General features: G+C 44.8%; 4 protein-coding genes across 5 annotated transcripts in view; 3 read left to right on the top strand and 1 right to left on the bottom strand.

Moving 5' to 3' along the window:
- The window catches only part of pbk (PDZ binding kinase), a 2953-nt gene extending 994 nt beyond the window's left edge, over positions 1-1959 (top strand). For both annotated transcript variants that reach the window (XM_008313355.3, XM_008313356.3), the window contains exons 3-7: positions 48-187; positions 454-623; positions 718-847; positions 1306-1473; positions 1555-1959. In XM_008313355.3, coding sequence (XP_008311577.1) covers positions 48-187; positions 454-623; positions 718-847; positions 1306-1473; positions 1555-1793 — 847 coding nt within the window. In that variant the 3' untranslated portion in view covers positions 1794-1959. The remainder of the gene's footprint in view (positions 1-47; positions 188-453; positions 624-717; positions 848-1305; positions 1474-1554) is intronic.
- Positions 1960-2565: 606 nt separating this feature from the next.
- Positions 2566-5850, bottom strand: sprtn (SprT-like N-terminal domain). Its single transcript, XM_008313357.3, has 5 exons — positions 5190-5850; positions 4883-4982; positions 4665-4793; positions 4290-4584; positions 2566-4215 (listed from the first exon to the last, which is right to left on the bottom strand). Exons 1-5 carry the CDS (start codon positions 5510-5512, stop codon positions 3314-3316), a joined length of 1749 nt encoding a protein of 582 aa, XP_008311579.1. The 5' UTR covers positions 5513-5850; the 3' UTR covers positions 2566-3313.
- A 342-nt stretch (positions 5851-6192) lies between these two features.
- exoc8 (exocyst complex component 8) lies at positions 6193-9237 on the top strand. The gene is made up of 4 exons (XM_008313358.3): positions 6193-7500; positions 7740-7993; positions 8099-8347; positions 8433-9237. Exons 1-4 carry the CDS (start codon positions 6351-6353, stop codon positions 8838-8840), a joined length of 2061 nt encoding a protein of 686 aa, XP_008311580.1. The 5' UTR covers positions 6193-6350; the 3' UTR covers positions 8841-9237.
- A 1277-nt stretch (positions 9238-10514) lies between these two features.
- trim67 (tripartite motif containing 67) overlaps positions 10515-18487 on the top strand; it is a 21541-nt gene continuing 13568 nt past the window's right edge. The window contains exon 1 of the mRNA XM_025057054.1: positions 10515-11580. Within this exon, the coding sequence (XP_024912822.1) occupies positions 10702-11580 (879 nt within the window). The 5' untranslated portion in view covers positions 10515-10701. The remainder of the gene's footprint in view (positions 11581-18487) is intronic.

Below are 18487 nucleotides of genomic sequence, written 5' to 3'. Positions count from 1 at the left end.
ATGCTAGAACAAGTTTAACTGAACTAATTCTTCTGATGGAATTCCAGAGCAGAAAAGCTGAATGCGTCTCCCTGGGCTGTGAAGAAGCTCAACAGTAAAATGGCAGCAAAACAAGCAGCCGTTTACCAGAAGCGTCTGAACGAAGAGGCAAAGATCCTGAAGGAGATCAATCACCCAAACATAGTCGGTAAGAACACAGGTGTTTGCTAAATGTTGGATGGTTGGTTGGATTTGCCCTTAGAGAGAAGGGGGGAAATGGCTGAATTAAGTCAACTGAATTTGAGACTTTACTGCAAACATATTAGAAGAGTGCTACCATGACAATGTGATGCTAACATGGCCAACCCAAACACAGTGCTACCATGACAATGTGATGATGCTAACATGGCCAACCCAAACACAGTTACTGAGATGTCGTCATTTTTTTTACTCTGTTGATTTCCCTAAATGAAGGATTCCGTGCTTTTGCCAAGGCCAAAGACGGCTCCAAGTGTCTGGCGATGGAGTACGGAGGAGAGCAGTCCCTGAATGACCTCATCGAGAAGCGTAGGGAGGATGGCCTGAAGTCATTTCCTGTGAAAAACATTGAGAAAGTGGCTTTGCACGTGGGCCGAGGTCTGCAGGTCAGAGAATGTTTTACTGCTAAGTCCTAGGGTTATTGTTGCTGTTTACACTACACTTTACCATTCAAGGTCATTCTGTTTGTTTTGTCTTTAGTATCTTCACAATGTACGAAAGCTGCTGCATGGAGACATGAAGTCTTGTAATGTGGTCATTAAAGGAGACTTTGAAAGCGTGAAGATCTGTGATATTGGCGTCTCTCTGCCGCTGGATGAGAACATGAAAGGTGAGGAGGTTTGAAATGTGAAGTAATGGCAAAAATGTGCAGCTGGATGAAAATTACTTTTATGAAACATCCGAAAATGTTAGAAATGAACGAAAATCGACCAAAGGAAAGAAACATTCACAAATGTTAAATAAAACGTGGTAACCTTTTGAAAGTTGTTGACATACTGTACTGAGAATTTTCAGAGAGTTGTTTTTTAGTCTCTTAAAATTGACATACTGTACTGAGAATTTTCAGAATGACATTTTGGATGGATTTGTTGTCAACTTTTGATGTGAAAATATGAAATTTTCTAGGGTATAGAATAGGATTTCAGATGTAATAGGAAATGGTATGAAAAACCTGCTGCCATGGAAATCAGTGTTGAGATGAGAAACAAATGTATCTGTAGAGTAGATCAACACAGTTCATCTGTCATCTGTTTTCATCTCGTCATTGTCCAATGTTTTTGTTCTTAGTTTCCAACTCTAACATGGAATACATTGGCACCGAGCCTTGGAAGCCAAAGGAGGCTCTGGAGGAAGATGGGGAGATCAGCGACAAGGCTGATATTTTTGCCTACGGACTGACTCTGTGGGAGATGATGACGCTGGAGATGCCTCATTTGGGACCACTGAATGATGCAGGTGAAGTCACTCAGCAAAAGAAAAAAAAAACATTGAGTTAAGAGTGCTCATAAGTACGTGTAACACAGATGTCATTCTCAGATGTGGACGATTCGATGGAGGAGAGCTTTGATGAAGATGCTTATTTTGAGAAGTTGGGGACACGTCCGGCGCTGGACACTGATGCTCTGGGCAGCTCCTACCAGAGGATGGTGGAGCTGTTCTACCTGTGCACAGAGGAAGACCCTAAGAAGAGGCCGTCAGCCACACAGATCGTGCAGGCGTTAGAGAGCAACACTGCACTGGAGCGAAAGCCGTGTGATGTGATCGTGATTGACTGAGGTGTGGAGCAAATGTTTGTGGAGTTTTCTGAGTGAAGTCGTGTGATTGTGTGATTGCAGTGTAATGCCTCTGAGTATGAAGGGTGGGGGGGTGAAATATGATCAATAATAGAAATGTAACTTTGTACCAATTATGTCTTAAATAAAACATGAAAACGTAACCAATGCAATGTGGTGACGGTGAGGGTCTTGTTTCATGCAGGTGTCTGTATGTCGCCCTCTTGTGGATGCAATTTCTGTTTTGGTGTGTTCACTTAGAGGAGACTTTGAAACTTGTATATTTTGTTGCCATGGGGCTCGTATTAGGTGAGCGCCTTTTTTGTTGTCACGGTAACCATGGGGCTCGTATTAGGTGAGCGCCTCACGGGCTCGGATGACGTCACATCCTGGCGACTCGCAAACCTGCTTGAGTGAAACAACACGTTACTAACGAACGAAGAATGCTGAGTCTTCTGTGTCGAGATTGGAGAAACCGGTGCAACGACGTCCAACTTTATCGGCAGCTGAGAGCTCACCGCAGAGGTGAGTGACATGAACGTGTATGGTGGAATTGTTGGATTTGATTGATGTGACGTGTATGTCTGTGACGTCGGTTGTTTACGTTCCGTGCTGTCAGCTGGTGGCTAACGATAGACAGAAAATAAATACATACTACATACTGTTAGTATACTGTTGGCTGTGTGGCTAATACTGATTGTCTTCCAGAACACTGTACACCATCCGAATAATGTAATTAATCACCATTTAATTAATATAACGATGTGACAAGTTCTCAGAAGGTAAAATATTTTATTTGGAAAATTAACTTCAACATATTGAACAAATTTGCATTAAAACAGACATAAAAAGACATAAAATTACAAAATATATTTACACTAACACTATTAATACACTCCCTACCAAAGTAAAAGCCTGTAAAAAATGTTAAAATGTTTAAACTTGTTAGATGTAACCAGAGTTTATGTTAAGATGAGCAGAGAAAAAGCTGCCACTGAGTGTGAAATCTGAGTCCTGCAGATCTGCGACGGGTCAGTCTGGGCCCCACTGCTGCATAAAGGGCAGCAGAAACAGATCTGAGAGCCAGGACATGTCAAGATCCATCCTCCCAGATAGGAAACAATTATTATGCAGATAAATACACAGTGATTCAACTTATCTACTGCTGAATGGAAAGAACTTTTTTTTACCCAATTAAATGAAAAACCACTGAACTTGGATTATCTGGTGGAATCTTAATTTTGACTGTCAAGCTGTACCAACTGTTTGACACTTTTGCATTGACAAACAGACAAACTTATGTTGGTTAAAATGATGTCATTTTTCCCACAGCCACAGAGAGTGTGAATGTCATCAATGTGTTTAAAACCGATTGGATTTCTCCTTGAAGAACAGAATCTGACCTGACTTTAAAAATGGCCACAGTGAACACCACTTCTCTGAGGTATGTATCTCTTCTTTCTTTGTAAGCAGTTTCTACTGCAACATCTCACCTGCCCTCCTGTACATCTGCCCCACACGCTTCAGGAGAGACAGGAATCAAGATGCTGATTAATCTTGGACTCCTGCACCTGGGCCTGGCACACAGGACAGCTGACCATCAGTGCTGAGGAAGACGAGGAAGCGGCGGCAGTTGATGATGAGGAGGTGCTGGTGCCAGCAGCACCCACACCAGCAGCAGTTCTCTGCTGCGCTGCAGGTGATTTAGCCTTCATCGACTCCCTGGCTGCTGCTGATTCAGCGCTCGGTGTTCTTTGGAAAAGGTCAAAGATGTAGGCGGAGCTGCCGCTGCGATCGTCCCATGACCTCTTCCTGGAGGTCTGACCTCCACTGACAGCTCCTGGTGTACTGTTACTGCCAAAATACTTTGACTCTGTCGGCCTCTCGTTGCTGGCTTTGCTCGTGACGACAGGAGGATACTGGGAAGTACTTGGATCAGTTTTGGATGTGCAGGATGAGGTAGAACTCTGTGGTTTTGGTGATGTCGCTGAACCGGAGGTGGACTTTTCGACAGCACCAGTGCTGTTGAAAAGGTCTTGAATTGACTTCTGCCGTATTTTCTCTGCTCCCTTGCTACTGCTGCTCCTGTGCGGTTTAGAGATTCGTACCGGCGAACCATTGATGTTGACAAAAACTCTAGTATTGCTGACAGACCTCTTTACAGGAGGCTTGGGAGGTCCAGTGTGGGCTCTCGGCCCGATAGATGACCCTGAGTTGTCATGGTTATAGTGTACGGGAGTAGACAGAGTTTTAGATGGAGATGGGAGGGGTTTCTTGAGGGGAGAGTTTGGGATAGGTGATGAAACTTTCATGACAGGCACAGCTGGGTTTTGAAGGGAAGGCGTAGAGGACTGTGACTGTCCTCCCAGTAGAAAACCTTTGCCACTAAATGGGATAATGTTCCGTATATCCTGTGACTTCAATCCTGTGAATAAAAAAGGTTTATATTTGAGTCACAAACCATCAGTGAGTCACAATCCCACATTTCCAACACTTTACCTGCACTAGAACTCGAAGGCTTCTCAGTTCCAGCTGTTTCTTTATCTGTTGTCTTCCCGTTCTTTTTTCCATCCTTCTTGCCTTTTTTGCCGTATCCTTCCGGTTCCTTGATCTTGGTGTAAGTCCCACCACATGTCCTTTGATGGTCGGCCCACCAAAAATCCAAAGAAGATGGAGCTCTGTTCATAGCCCTTTTTACATAGCCAAAAAAGGGTTTGTGGGTCTGGCAGGGGCCGTCACATCGCCACCAGTGCTGCCTGTAAACATCCACCTCATCGTGAAAGCTGTGGTAGACCTGAGGGAGGAAAACACACCATTCAGATCACTGAACTAGGAAACAAATGGCCAAATATGGACCCAGGGAGAGGGCCGTACAGTGATGTTTGTTCCACTGGCTGTGTTGATCCGGTTCATGTGTTTGCAGAACTCAGGACCGTGACCGTCTCTGTCTTTGTTGTTCTGGGTTACAAACAGAAGGGCGTGAATCATTTCATGGAGGAGAGTCTGCGGGAAAAAGACAATTCTGTTAATATATATATGCAAGTAAAGACTCCAATGAGGGATCTCAAGTAAAAATTATTTTTTATATTTACTTCAACCAAGTCCTTCCTAGGTCGCAGCTTCAGCAGAGGTTCACTAAGTCTGATGGAACACAGTCCACCTCGGCCCTCGTACGAACACACACCAGCACACCTTAGGGGAAATTATATGTTTAGCACTTTTGTTTGACAGTGACATTGTAAATGCTGCACTAACAGCACTGACACCATGAAAAGACATTAAATACAGCTGTATCTCACCCAAATCCTCATTCAATCTGATTCATTTAGGTAATTTATTACATTTTTAGATATGTGAATACAGTCAGTACGTGTTACCACAAGGTAATACGCGGCTTACAGTGTCATTCGGGGGCTCCACTTAACCTCGACACCGCAGAGCTTCCCCCAAAAGAACGTGTCGTTAAATTCCAGAAACATGGCTCTGACATCGGGACTTGGATCAAGTGTCTCCCAAGACTCATCCACGATAGACAACGGCCTCTCGGGTCGGGCAGTCGGCTTCCAATAGGGAACAACATCGTTACCACCGTCTATTTTTCGTTTCTTGCTGCTGTTTCCAGAATCTTTGTTTTCAAAACCACTGGGTGAAAACAACGACGACTGGTACTCGCTGTCAAACTGCTCCTGCAGCTGAATAGCGAGCAGCAAATCGGCATCCATAACCGCAAATTTCGACTCGTGCCACGATTTAGTCGGTAATCACTTGCTTCATTAAAAAAAATCTTACTTTAAAAGTAATTTATGATGTTTATGTCATATTTTAAACGAACTGCCAACCAGGCTTGACGATACTTCCTGTGTTGAATTGATTGTTATACACATCATTTCCGTTGTAGATTTCACAATACAATTTCCGAAAGATATTCTGGTAAAATATAACTTTAAGATCCCGCATTTTAGTTTACTAGAATAATTTCAGCTATTCATTTATATACTGAATTTAAAAAATAATCAAATGACAAAAAATGGCATGTTCTCTTAAGGTGACCCCGTTTCTTTCTTTTATTGTGAAAGTCCACACGGTTCCGGATTTTGTTGCCACAAACCCGGCATACGTTGGGAAAATATCGCGGTGTTTCAAACCATTGCAATGGCCTGCCGTATGTGAAGTCTCGCGCATGAAAAAAGTGGGCCACTCAAAAATACATTCGTGTAATGTTTATTACATTACACGATATTACATACTATTTATTATTCGACTTTTTAAAATTTCAGTAATATTTTTATTGTTAAATTAGTTTTAAAACCATTCTGATAAATGTAACGATTGAGGTAAATTGTAGAACGTCTTATATTTTGAATAGGATTTTTGCGCATTTTGTTGACCATCCTTTTTCTGAATCCCGTGACGTTTCAGGGAGTCAACCCACTTACAGCTTCCTGTTTGGGTTCTCAGTGGACATGAGCCGTAGATCGTAGTCATTTGCCTATTCTTTGTCCATTCATCGGTGGGTTTGAATATTTTTCTGATTATTGTTCAAACCTTAAACAATACATAATGGCTGAAACGGGAAACCGTCTACGTAAACTTCTCGAATCGCCCAATTTCGACCCACAAAACTACGTGAAGCAGCTGTCACAACAGTCCGATGGCGACCGAGATCTGCAGGAGCATCGACAGAAAATCCAAAACTTGGCCGACGAAACGGCTCAAAACCTGAAGAAAAACGTCTACAAGAACTACAGGCAGTTCATCGAGACGGCCAAGGAGATTTCCTACCTGGAGAGTGAGATGTATCAGCTGAGTCACATCCTGACGGAGCAGAAGAGCATCATGGAGAGCATCACCCAGGCCTTAATGTCCACGGATAAGGACGAGACCTCCAAGGAGATGCAGGCTGCTTTTCCCAAAGAGACAGAAGAGGTGAAGCAAAGGACGCTCACCTCTCTGCTGGAGAAGGTAGAGGGGGGTAAAAACATCATGGACACCCCTGGAAGGCATCTTGTCTACAATGGAGATCTTGTGGAGTTTGATGTTGACAATATGTCCCCTATTCAGAAGGTACACGCCTTCCTCATGAACGACTGTCTTTTAATTGCAACCTGGTTGCCGAACCGAAGAGGCACGGTCAAGTACAAATACAACGCCCTCTATGACCTGGAGAGCTTCGCTGTGGTCAACGTGAAGGACAACCCTCCCATGAAGGACATGTTTAAGATCCTCATGTTCCCAGACAGTCGCATTTTTCAGGCAGAGAACAGCAAAATCAAGAAAGAGTGGCTGGAGATCCTGGACGAAACCAAGAAGAACAAAGTCACCAAGGACAGCCGCAAGAAAGAGGAGGAGGCTCCAAAATCTCCCGCCAGAGCTGAAAAGTCTACAAATCCTTTCGATGAGGACGAGGTTGACCAGGCCAATGTGGAAGAAGGTGTAGACCTCAGTCTGGAGTGGATCCAGGAGCTGCCAGAAGATCTGGACGTCTGCATCGCTCAGAGAGACTTTGAAGGCGCAGTGGACCTGCTAGATAAGCTCAACGACTATCTCAGAGACCAGCCAGTCACACAGAAGGTCAAAGAGCTCAGGTCCACAGTGGACGTACGTGTGCGGCAGCTGACAGAGGTTTTGGTGTTTGAGTTGTCTCCAGATCGGTCACTACGTGGAGGACCAAAAGCAACCAGGAGGGCGGTGTCACAGCTCATCAGACTGGGTAATTATTTTTCTAAAGATAATAATAATAATAATAATACAATTACAATAGTTAATGTATCATTTTTCTCATCCACGTCAGTCATTTAATTTTACAAACCTGCTTATCATTTTTCTCATCCACATGTCAGTCATTTAATTTTACAAACCTGCTGCTTTAATGAAGAAATTACACATTTATGAGCCAAGAATATATAAAGTCCGAATGTGTCCAACATGTGGTTCTCTGTCTGCTTTCAGGTCAGTCCACGAAAGCCTGCGAGCTGTTCCTCAAGAACCGAGCCGCTGCGGTTCAGACGGCCATACGGCAGCTCCGCATCGAAGGAGCCACGCTGCTGTACATCCACAAACTCTGCAACATCTTCTTCACCAGCCTGTTGGAAACAGCCAAGGAGTTTGAAATGGACTTCGCCGGAAATACGGGCTGCTACTCTGCCTTTGTGGTCTGGTCCAAGTCGGCCATGAGGATGTTTGTGGATGCCTTCAGCAGTCAGGTGAGATGAGCATGAAGTCACAGCGTGGACTGCATGTACAGTATGTATGCAGTTCTGACCTTTTTGTCTAGATCTCTTTCAGCAACCTTTTTTTATCTTGGGCAGGTGTTTGACAGTAAGGAGAGTCTGTCGACGGCGGCCGAATGCGTCAAAGTGGCTAAAGAACACTGTCAACAGCTGACGGAGATCGGTCTGGACCTGACCTTCATGCTGCAGTCACTGCTGGTCAAAGACGTCAGGGCGGCGCTGCAGAGCTACAAGGACATCATCATCGAGGCCACCAAGCACCGCAACTCTGAGGAGATGTGGAGGAGGATGAACCTCATGACCCCCGAGGCTCTGACCAAACTCAAGGTGCTCAGAGTTACTGCTTTGAATCTGTGCATTCTGAGTTATCAGTAATCTGACAGAATATATATATATGTATTTCTCTCTGCAGGATGAGATGCAAAGCTGCGGCGTGGTCCATTTCGAACAGTACACGGGCGACGACTGCTGGGTGAACCTCAGCTACACGGTGGTGGCCTTCACCAAGCAGATGATGAGCTTCCTGGAGGAAGGCCTGAAGCTCTACTTCCCCGAGCTGCACATGGTTCTGCTGGAGAGCCTGAGGGAGATCATCCTGGTGGCCGTGCAGCACGTGGACTACAGCCTCCGCTGCGAGCAGGACGCCGAAAAGAAGGCATTCATCATGCAGAACGCCACCTTCCTCCACGACACAGTGCTGCCCGTTGTGGAGCTCAGGTTTGAGGAAGCGGTGGGAAAACCAGCCAAACAGCTGCAGGACCTGAGGAAGAGCAACAGGCCGATCAGGGTCAATCCAGAGAGCACGACGTCACTGGTCTGAGGCCGGCGTCAAACTTTTAGGACACCTGAAGTGAAATTGAAAGAACGACACTGAACGTCCTGGGAATTTCAGAAACAACAGCCGGACGTATGTACGTTTGGACACGGCAGGACGGGAGACAGTGTTAGTACTAACCTTATTTACTAATACTAATTGATAATGATGTGTAGGTGACATTTCTAATCAAACTAGTTAAGTTAATGACAAGACAGACATGAACACTACATTTATAATGTCCATCATGGTAATGTTTAAAGTCAACCACACGAACATCAGCTGACTGTGTCACAGGGATGACTGAACTGAAAATGCACTGTTAAATATTCACTGTTTATTGTAATCTGTGTTTGAAATTATCACATGAACCTTAATTAAAAAACACCTTGATGTAAAAGTCTATATTTTTATTGGTCGACACATTCAGATTAACTGCTTATGTGATGAAACGAAAATTACACATCTCTTTTTCACATCTGTTTACAATAAAATGTCAGTTTGTATTTTTGATTTTACATTCAAGTTTTTTATCGCATCCTGTAGCAATACTGCCCTCTTGTGGCAAATAACAAAAATAAAGAATTTGAATATGTTAAATTCCAGGATAATGATATTGTATTAGTAATAATAAAACAATAAAATACATTAACCTAAATAATAAACAGATGAATATTATACTTTTCCTTATATAAAATATTGTCAATGTTTTTATTCCATAAAACTGAAAGAAAAACTAACAGGACATTTTCAAAAAAATTAATTTATTATTAATGTGTGTAATTTTGCATAGAATTCCTTTGAACCTAAACTGTTTGCTTGGATGCTTCACGTCTAATTTGGTCACACGTCGTCTTAATCACAGCAGCTGATGCAGCTTTAACGGGACTAATTGATGAAAAGCTGTCCCCGTGGGTGGGATTAAAGCTGCAGCCTGAGGCTCCTCCATCACAGCTGCCGCCTGGTCAATTAAACAGTTCGCTCCCTGCACAGAGCTGGTGTCAAACAATGCAAAGGTCAGTGGATCGAAGTGACCTCAGATGTTCTCCCAGGAGCCTCCTTCTCCTCCTTAGACACTCAAGCTTTCACGTTTGAACTTTTTCCTCTTCCATCGTTTTCTTTATGCAGCTAACGTGTCGCAAAGTGACAACCAGAACTAATGCAGATAATCAGGCCTTGAGATAAACACTCCTCCTCATCATCACAGCTGTCATTATAGTTGACACAGTGGAGGACGATCACTGCCTTCCTGGGTTTTTAGGAAAGAAAGAAAGAAGGGCCTTTTCTGTTCCACCTGAGGGTCTGTGTGGGCTGGACCACCACAAGGGGGCGATTCTAGGGGCCCATGATTAAGAGGGTGCCATAAAATAAAACTGTAATACTAAAATAAAATAAAATGACACTAAGTTGAATAGGAATGATAGTCAAATAAATGAACGTTTCTGGTGCACCTGATTCCTTTAATGGGGCCCAAAATCCCTAGCAGCGCCCCTGTGTGGTTTAAAGTAATATATTGTTGTGATGGATTTCATAGCAAAGTGGAATTATAATCAAATATTTTCCATGTCAATAAAATCTCCTGAAATGTTGGGTAACAGTGATGGAGGTGTACAGCTCCACGGATGACAGTCAGACCACACATTACAGTGGGTGATTTAAAAAAACAATAAAAATGATTAGGAGTAGAATTATAAAACAATGTCAGAACAGCGCACCTCAAATAAACCCATCACTCTCACACACCAACCACAGAGCCCCGCCCACCCGCGCCACGCAAGCGCAGTATCAGGGAGCTGTCCGCGTCAGTCGGTCCTGAACCGTCCTCTCAGAAGCATCGTCCTCGGTCTCTCCTTCTCCCTCTGGAGCCATGGAGGAAGAGTTAAAATGTCCCGTCTGTGGTTCTCTCTTCAGGGACCCGGTCCTGCTGCCCTGCTCTCACAACGTGTGTCTGGCCTGTGCCCGGAACATCACGGTGCAGACCCCGGACGGAGAGACCCCGGTGCAGAGCCGAGCCTCGGGCAGCTCGGACTACGACTACCTGGACATGGACAAGATGAGTCTGTACAGTGAGACGGACAGCGGCTACGGCTCCTACACTCCCTGCCAGCTCAAGTCCCCGAACGGGGTTCGGGTATTTCCGCCGGCCTTCGCCCACCGCCACTGCTCCCTCACCTGCCCGCTGTGCCACAGGAGCGTCTCTCTGGATGAGCGGGGACTCCGGGGCTTCCCCCGGAACCGGCTGCTGGAGGCCATCGTGGCTCGGTACCAGCAAAACCGCGCCGCCGCCGCTGCTGCTGCTGCCGCTGCTGCTGCTGCCTCCTCCTCCACCTCCTCATCAACGGCGGTGAAGTGTCAGCTGTGCGACCGAAACCCGGTGGACGCCACGGTGATGTGCGAGCAGTGCGACGTCTGCTACTGTAACGCGTGCCAGCAGCGGTGCCACCCGTCCCGGGGTCCGCTGGCCAAACACCGCCTGCTGCCGCCGCCGAACCATTCGGCGGGCGGAGGAGCAGCAGCAGCAGCGGCAGCAGCAGGTGGAGGAGGTGGAGGTGGAGGCGGACAGCAGCTACAGCCTCAGCCGCCCGTCACCGCCCGGAAACCGGCGACGTGCGTGGACCACGAAGCGGAAAACTTCAGCATGTACTGCTGCGGCTGCAAGGCTCCGGTGTGTCTGAAGTGTCTGGAGGAAGGAAAACACGCCAAACATGACGTCAGACCTCTGGCTGCGATGTGGAAACAACATAAGGTGAGACAGCTGTCCTTAATTTACAACAATCAATACGGTAATCAATGAACCGCTGCGGTTCTCGGTGGGTTTCATTAATTCAAGTACCTTCAACTACAGTTGGGGGTGAGAGAGGGGGGAGTAAACACCCAGTCACCCGTTTATTTATTAATAAAAACATTATCAGCTCATGACGTGTTTTCACACCATTTTTGGCAGCATCTCCCCGTTTCCTCCTCTGACGTCACAGTTTAACGATATACAGGGAACTCACCGAGGCTCGTAGTTAGTGACGGGTTGTCGAGTGAACGGGTGTAGTAGTGTCTGTGGGTGGAGGAGACGCAGGTGTGATCACCGTGGTTGTTGTTGGTCTGTGTGTCTGTGGGTGAATCTGAGAGGATGAATTATGAGTCACTACCTGAGTGGGTCACGGTGCGGCACTGGGAGGAGGTCAGAACCTGAGCTGCAGCAGTGACTAATCAGTTCTACTCTTAGAACCATATATGGGTGTCATATGATTCCATCACTGAACTATGGGACTGCTGTGGAGCAGTGTGGATTGTATGTAGAAGGTTTGCGGTTCGATTCCAGATACTGCTAGTCTACATACCAATGTGTCCTTGACAGATCTGACCATTTTTGTCTCTTTTTCGTTCTTATCGTCAATATAACCTGATTTTTTTCCCTCGTAGTAACTTCATTAAAACAACAATGTTAATTAGTAAAGTCTGCAGCAGGTCGTTAATGAGTCTGCTTCCTGTTTAATGGAGTGTCAGGTCGTTAGCGTCACGGTGTGTCATCACGTCCTGACTCTTCAGTGGAGCTGCTGTTGTTTCTCTGAGCGTTTTTCATCCCTGCTCCTCTCTCTCTCCTCCCCTTTATTCAACCCTTCTCTCCCCCTGCCCTTCCTCCATCTTTCTCTGTGTCGCCCCGTCCCATAAATGGACCGTGAAAATCCCATCGGCGTGAAGGAGTGCGAGGGTGTTGATAAGTAATGAGGAAGAAGTATGAGTCAAAGACGGTGGCCGCTAAGTTAGCGCGGCGTCAGATCAACCTTCAGTCTCAGTCTGATCTGCCCTGGAAACTCTGCTGCCCTCTGTCTGTATTTATTAACGGGGTATTTTTCACTCGTACTTCACCGACTGTGACGGCTCTCAAACAGCTGCTGGGAAGAACCCGACACAGTCGCAGTCAAACTGACTCAAACAGGAAACAGTACAGACACTGGGCTGGTGATTCTGGTGGGCCTGGAGAGCAGCGGCCCACGGCATCCAGCCCACGGCGTCCAGCCCACGGCGTCCAGCCCAGATGAACCTTTAGTGAGTGAAGACACACTGATCTACTTTCCCTCCAACCAGCTGAGCAGAAAACACACGCTCTATTTAAAGCACACGCACCCACACACAGATGACTGCGTGAGTGTGTGTGTGTGTGTGTGTGTGTGTGTGTGTGTGACCCAGCTTCATGCAGTAAAGAGCAGCGTAGTGTAGTCAGATCTGGCACAGCTCCCGGTGAAATATTCATGAAAACTGCTGCTGCACGTGATTCCATCTGCGCAGCGTCACCGCAGGACGTGGTCAGGTTGGAGATGACAACAGTCAGACCGATGGTCATGTCAGTGTACGCTGGAGAACAAGGCAGCAGGAGAAGAACTGCTGGGACCGTGGGTTAACTCACTGATCATTCCAGTCATTTGACCTCTGGTCTGTAACTTGGTGCTGTTGTTTTTCTTTTCCTCAGTCTGTGACCTCTGAGGTTTGTCCGTTATTGTCTTTCTCTCAGTGTGTGTTTTGAATGTTTGCGAAGCCTTAAAATAAGTCTGCTCCAACTCTGAGAAGTGCAACATGAATAGTGAATAGTCTGAAAACCTGGTTGATCTCCTCTGGTCCTTTGAGTCATTGTGAACAGCAGGCGTCTGGAAAAAAAAAAGAGAAAAAGTCTGACAAGTGTCTCCTTCCGTTTTCCTTCTGTCGTCTGATTCTGTTCTCGCTGCTCCGCTGGGATTTTAAATCTCAAAGATTCTTGACATTTTTAGTCAAGTGTTGATGTTGTCTGCTGTTAGAGACGGAGAACAGGCTGCTGCTGCTCAGGCTGCTGAGGCTGAGGCTGCTGCTGCTGAAGATGATGAAAACAAAAATTATTTTTAATTTAATTTAATTTAATTTAATTTTTGTATTTAATTTTATTTTATTTATTTTTTAGAGAAACCTTTTCCAAATTTAACCTAAACAGATCGTAGACAATGAAGTGAAAAAAAACAAACAGTAGAAGCTGAAGTGAGACGTTGCTGCAGCCTCAGTGAGTGTGTGAGGAGCCCAGCAGATGGTCGGTGGGTGTGTGAGCTTACGTTAGCGTTAGCTCCTGATGTGGATTAATTCTGCCACAGTAACACAAGAAGACTCTAACCTCTGCTTCATTTATCCTGGCGGACGAAACACGTGCCTCCTCCACCGCATCTGCTCTGGTCACATGACACACGGGGGGGGGGGGGTCTGACACTGACTTTTCAACAGAATCCAGTTTTATTTACCACGGTGTATCGTCTGATGCAGTGATGAAGAGACACACAGTTTCCTCCAGACTTTAAATCTCACAGCTAACGTTAAATGTGTCGAACGCGTCCGAACAGGAAGTTCATCGACTTCTGCTCCATTTTCCATTTCATCTGTTAACACTTCAGGGAAAGTGTTTTGACGGATGTGTTACTGTCGTTGTTGCTGTGGTCAGCGATGCAGACTGTTTCTGCTCAGGCAGCTTCTTGTGCAACGATGTGTGACGCAGGAACCGTGAAAGACTCGAATGAAAAAAGATAACACGATGACGGTGTTGAAGACGAAGATGAGTCAGGATGAAAACACTGAGCTTAGGCTAAAACAGGCTTAGAGGCTAAAGCTGAGGACACACTACAGTGGTGATCAACTGGTGGTCTGCGGGCCAACTCTGGCACGTCCAGAAGTTTCATGAGTTGAAGTGCTTTTTTTAAAAGTTTGAGAATAAACACCCCCTGTGGCAGCAGGCGGCTCTGCAGGAAGAAAGGTTCGACACTTCACTCACTCTCAGTTCTGCTTCAGGCTAGCTCCAGGCTACACTGCTGCTGTTAGCTGTTAGCAAAACACCCCAGAACTGGGACCTGGAGCTGCAGCGACTTCACTCCATTCATTGAAATATAAAAACATTTATCTCAGAATTCTGTGGAACAGTTTTGACTCAGTTCCAACCCTAGAAATATACAAAGATGAATCAGATATTTATTTCATATATCGCTATTTTGCTCCCAGTACAGTGACATGATGTGAGGAGACAAGACAAGAGAAGAAGAATTTTTTTTTGATAAAAAACACAACTTGACCTGAAGTAACTCTCTTCTGCTGGACTTTTGTGCTGAATGTAGGTTAATGCACTTTGTCTCCTCTGGCTGTAACACAACAGACACGCTCTATAAACAGGAGCGAGTCTTGAGCTGCACTGGATGTAGGACAGTGTTTTTATTTCCACTGCTGCCAGTCACTCTGGGTATTTTTCAGACAAAATACTTAATATAATTGGATGCTCCTGGAGCATAGCACGAGCTAATCAGCAATAAACATGAACATGAAGCTAATTAGCTTTGTTGTAAAATGTATTCCTGGAACACAAGTTGTGGAAAATGTAACTTGGACTTTAGAGCATTTAGTTAGTGTGTGATAAGGTTATAAGAGCAAAAATATCAGAGGCCTTTCACCAGGGGACGCTGTTTCTTCCGGCTTCATTTTCACTACTGGAATCACTTGTCAATCTCTTATCAAAGTCCATGAGTCCAGAACGGTCCAGCTGATGTGAGTCATTTTGACCAAGAACGTCAGGACAACGAGCAGATCACAGAGGAGCCTGTGGAAGTCCTAGAGTGGAACGGTGACCATGGTTTCCATGGTTACCAGTGGCTGCTCATTCATCAGTGTACATGGAACGATGAGGGACGACTCTTCGCTGCCTCGTGTGTTGAACATGCATTTGTCTGCTTCACTGTCATCATCTGCGGAGCAGCAGCAGAGACGGAGCTCTCCTCCAGTAAAGCTACAGCTTCATCAACCACGACCGAGATAATTAGCCCCCGCTGGGTGACCATTTACCACCCCTCCCCCGGTGGTTTAAAGCATCCTTTGCATGTATTAATGTGAAAGATGCCCTGATCCATTATTGAGCAGAGGGGGTGTTCTGTTTTTGCTCTGCTGCACTTTTGTTCTTCTGCTGCTGCAGAAGGTTTTTCCCCTGAGTGGAGAAGGAAATCCAGCAGATGAAATGAAATCTCTGTTTCTGTTGCCGCTGCTGCTCGTTCTGGAATCTCTGGCCACGGCCATTAAAACCAGGGCCAGAAGGTCGAAACGCTCCAAATACATCTGAACACCACACTTACACCATGTAAGAACATTTTTATGAACATTCAGAATTTGCCATAAATGGAATTTATTTAGAAAAAAACATTTATCTTTTGCATCTAAAATATAAATGATACAAGATTAGCAAAAAATGTATAAAAATAAATTGTTGCTACATAGTATGCATTGCTATTTATGAAAGGAGAAATTAAAAGTAACCACAAAAATTGTTGCTATATAGTATGTATTGCTGTTTATGAAAGGAGAAATTAAAAGTAACTACAAAACAGCTATAAGTTAGCCTAAAAGGCTAAAATACAAGTAGCTAAATAGAGCTACTTTTAGAAGCTTGTGCTAAATATTAGTGTCGTCGTCTTCTTCTTCTTGGCTCTGAGATCCTGTCTGAGATTTTTGTATTAATAAAATTCTCTAATTTTAGTGAAATACTTTATGGTCCATAAACTAGCGTTGCAGTCAGGCAGGAGGAATGGTTATGAATATGTAATACGTGCTGACTCAGGGATATGAAAACAGACGTCACAAATCAATACGTCCAACAAACAGGAGCGGAAATTCACACGTCCTCCGTCAGCACGTCTGGACCAGGACATGTCCGAGGACCGAGCCCTGGAACCATAAAGGATGATGGATTAGAAGAAACATGTTTGCTGAAAAAGACAAGGCAGAGCAGTACTTACCAAAGTGGAGGGGCGTGTCCCGCTATAGGGGCATGAAAAGAAACATCTGCTAGAAATAAGATACACGGTTGAAGAGAAATAGAAATATATTCTCTGAGTCAGGAATAACTTCCAGGAGAATTCTGATTTAAAAGTCAAAACATACACGCTGCAAATACTGTATATTTATTATTTTTCTGCAGTCAATGGCAGCAGTGAATTGTTTTTTAGCATATATTTTTCCTGACTGTCAATTTTAAATCTGACTTCATTCACAACAGTCTGTGATCAAAGCTGAAAGAAAAAGTTGTTCCAATTATTTTTCTGCTCTGACTGAGGCAGACTGAGAGACAGTATGGAAATAGATGAGGGTTTGACTGATGATGATGATGATGATGATGATCATGATGATAGTGGAGTGTGCAGAGGCAGCAGCTGCAGCTCCAGGATGAGGAAATATTTCTGAGCTGCAGCCAAACGCCCCCTGCAGGTCACAGTTAGTGTTGTCTGGATGTTTTTTCCATCATCATTTCTCTTCAAGCTGCAGGTAATTTTTACAGAGCCACATTTTTCTACCCTGGGTTTATTTCTGTGTTCAAAGTAAAACTGATCTGAACGTCACTGTGTCTGAACTGAGACAGTTTGACGGTGGAGATGAGGAGGAGGAAGAGGAGGGGAAGAAAGAGGAAGAGGAGGTAAAAGGCGTATTAATGGAAATGAAGGGAAATAAAATGAAGGAGTTTAGTCCCCCCTCCTCCTCCCTCTCCACCCTCCCTTCACCCTCCCATAGGTGTAATCTTGACAAGGTCAACGCTCCCATCAGCCAATAACATTAGTGACAGAAAATCTGTAATATTTCTGTTGATCACAGTTAGAAAAATAAAAACAACCTCAGAGTTTAACACTGAAATGTTTCAGATTTATTTTAGAACCTCCAGGAGGATCATGGGATGTTTATTTTTAGGAACATCGTTCTCTGTTTCACTGGTTCCTTTTATATCCCACTTGATGTTCCGTGTCTTTATTCTCTACTCTCACTTTTTTTTTCCAATTTCCAGACTCATCTGAACGTTTTCCTCCCTGTCGGCTAATCAACATTCAGTTCCTGTGTTTTCCATCTTGACGTTCTCCATGTTTCCGTGCTCCATTTTTATGTTCTTTGTTATCCGTTTCCCACCTTTCTGTTCTTTCCTGTTCCGTTCTCCATCTTCATGTTCTCTGCTGTTTATCCTCCATCTCTTGGTTCTCCATGTTTGTGTTTTTTCCGTCCTGATGTTCTCCATTATCTTCTCCATTTTCCATCTTCCACATCTGTGCTGTTCGTCTTTGGGTTCTCCGTCTCTATGTTCTCTGTCCTTAGGCCGTCTGTTGTGATGAGAAAGCTCCTGATCTATGTGTTCTAGTTCTTTCTGTTCCTCTCATTTGGTTTGTTTGTTGTTCTCCACCTTCATTTCCTGGTTCTTCATGTTGCATCTTTTACCTCCATCTATTTTTCTTCTTCATGATCTTCCCCTCCTCCTCTGATCCATGGACCATTGATCTCCTAATTCTCCGACGTTCTGGCTGATCTCCAGTCGTCCTGCTCTTCTCCTCCTTTTGGCTATTTTTCTTTCCTTCACCTTCGTCCTCCGTCTTAGTGAACCTGCTCCATGAATGTCAGTGGTTCCCCGTGAATGTCGCCGCCGTAATCAGATAATGGGATAACGACAGTGGTACGGAGGAGGTTAGCAGCAGATGTGCTGACAGCAGGAGAAAGAATCACGACTGGTAGGAGCAATAAAGGGATGAAGAAAGGTCAGTGGGAGGAGGACGGAGGAGACAAAGGAAGGAAGACATGAGGTTCTAGTGGAGGTGAATAAATAGTCCTCATACGTTTCTCCTTTGTCTTGTTGAGCT

This window comes from Cynoglossus semilaevis, chromosome 7, assembly GCF_000523025.1.
Source record: "Cynoglossus semilaevis isolate Cse_v1.0 chromosome 7, Cse_v1.0, whole genome shotgun sequence".
NCBI lineage: Eukaryota > Metazoa > Chordata > Actinopteri > Pleuronectiformes > Cynoglossidae > Cynoglossus > Cynoglossus semilaevis.
The sequence above is the reverse complement of the archived record's forward strand: the minus strand, read 5'-3'. Positions and strand labels throughout refer to the sequence as shown.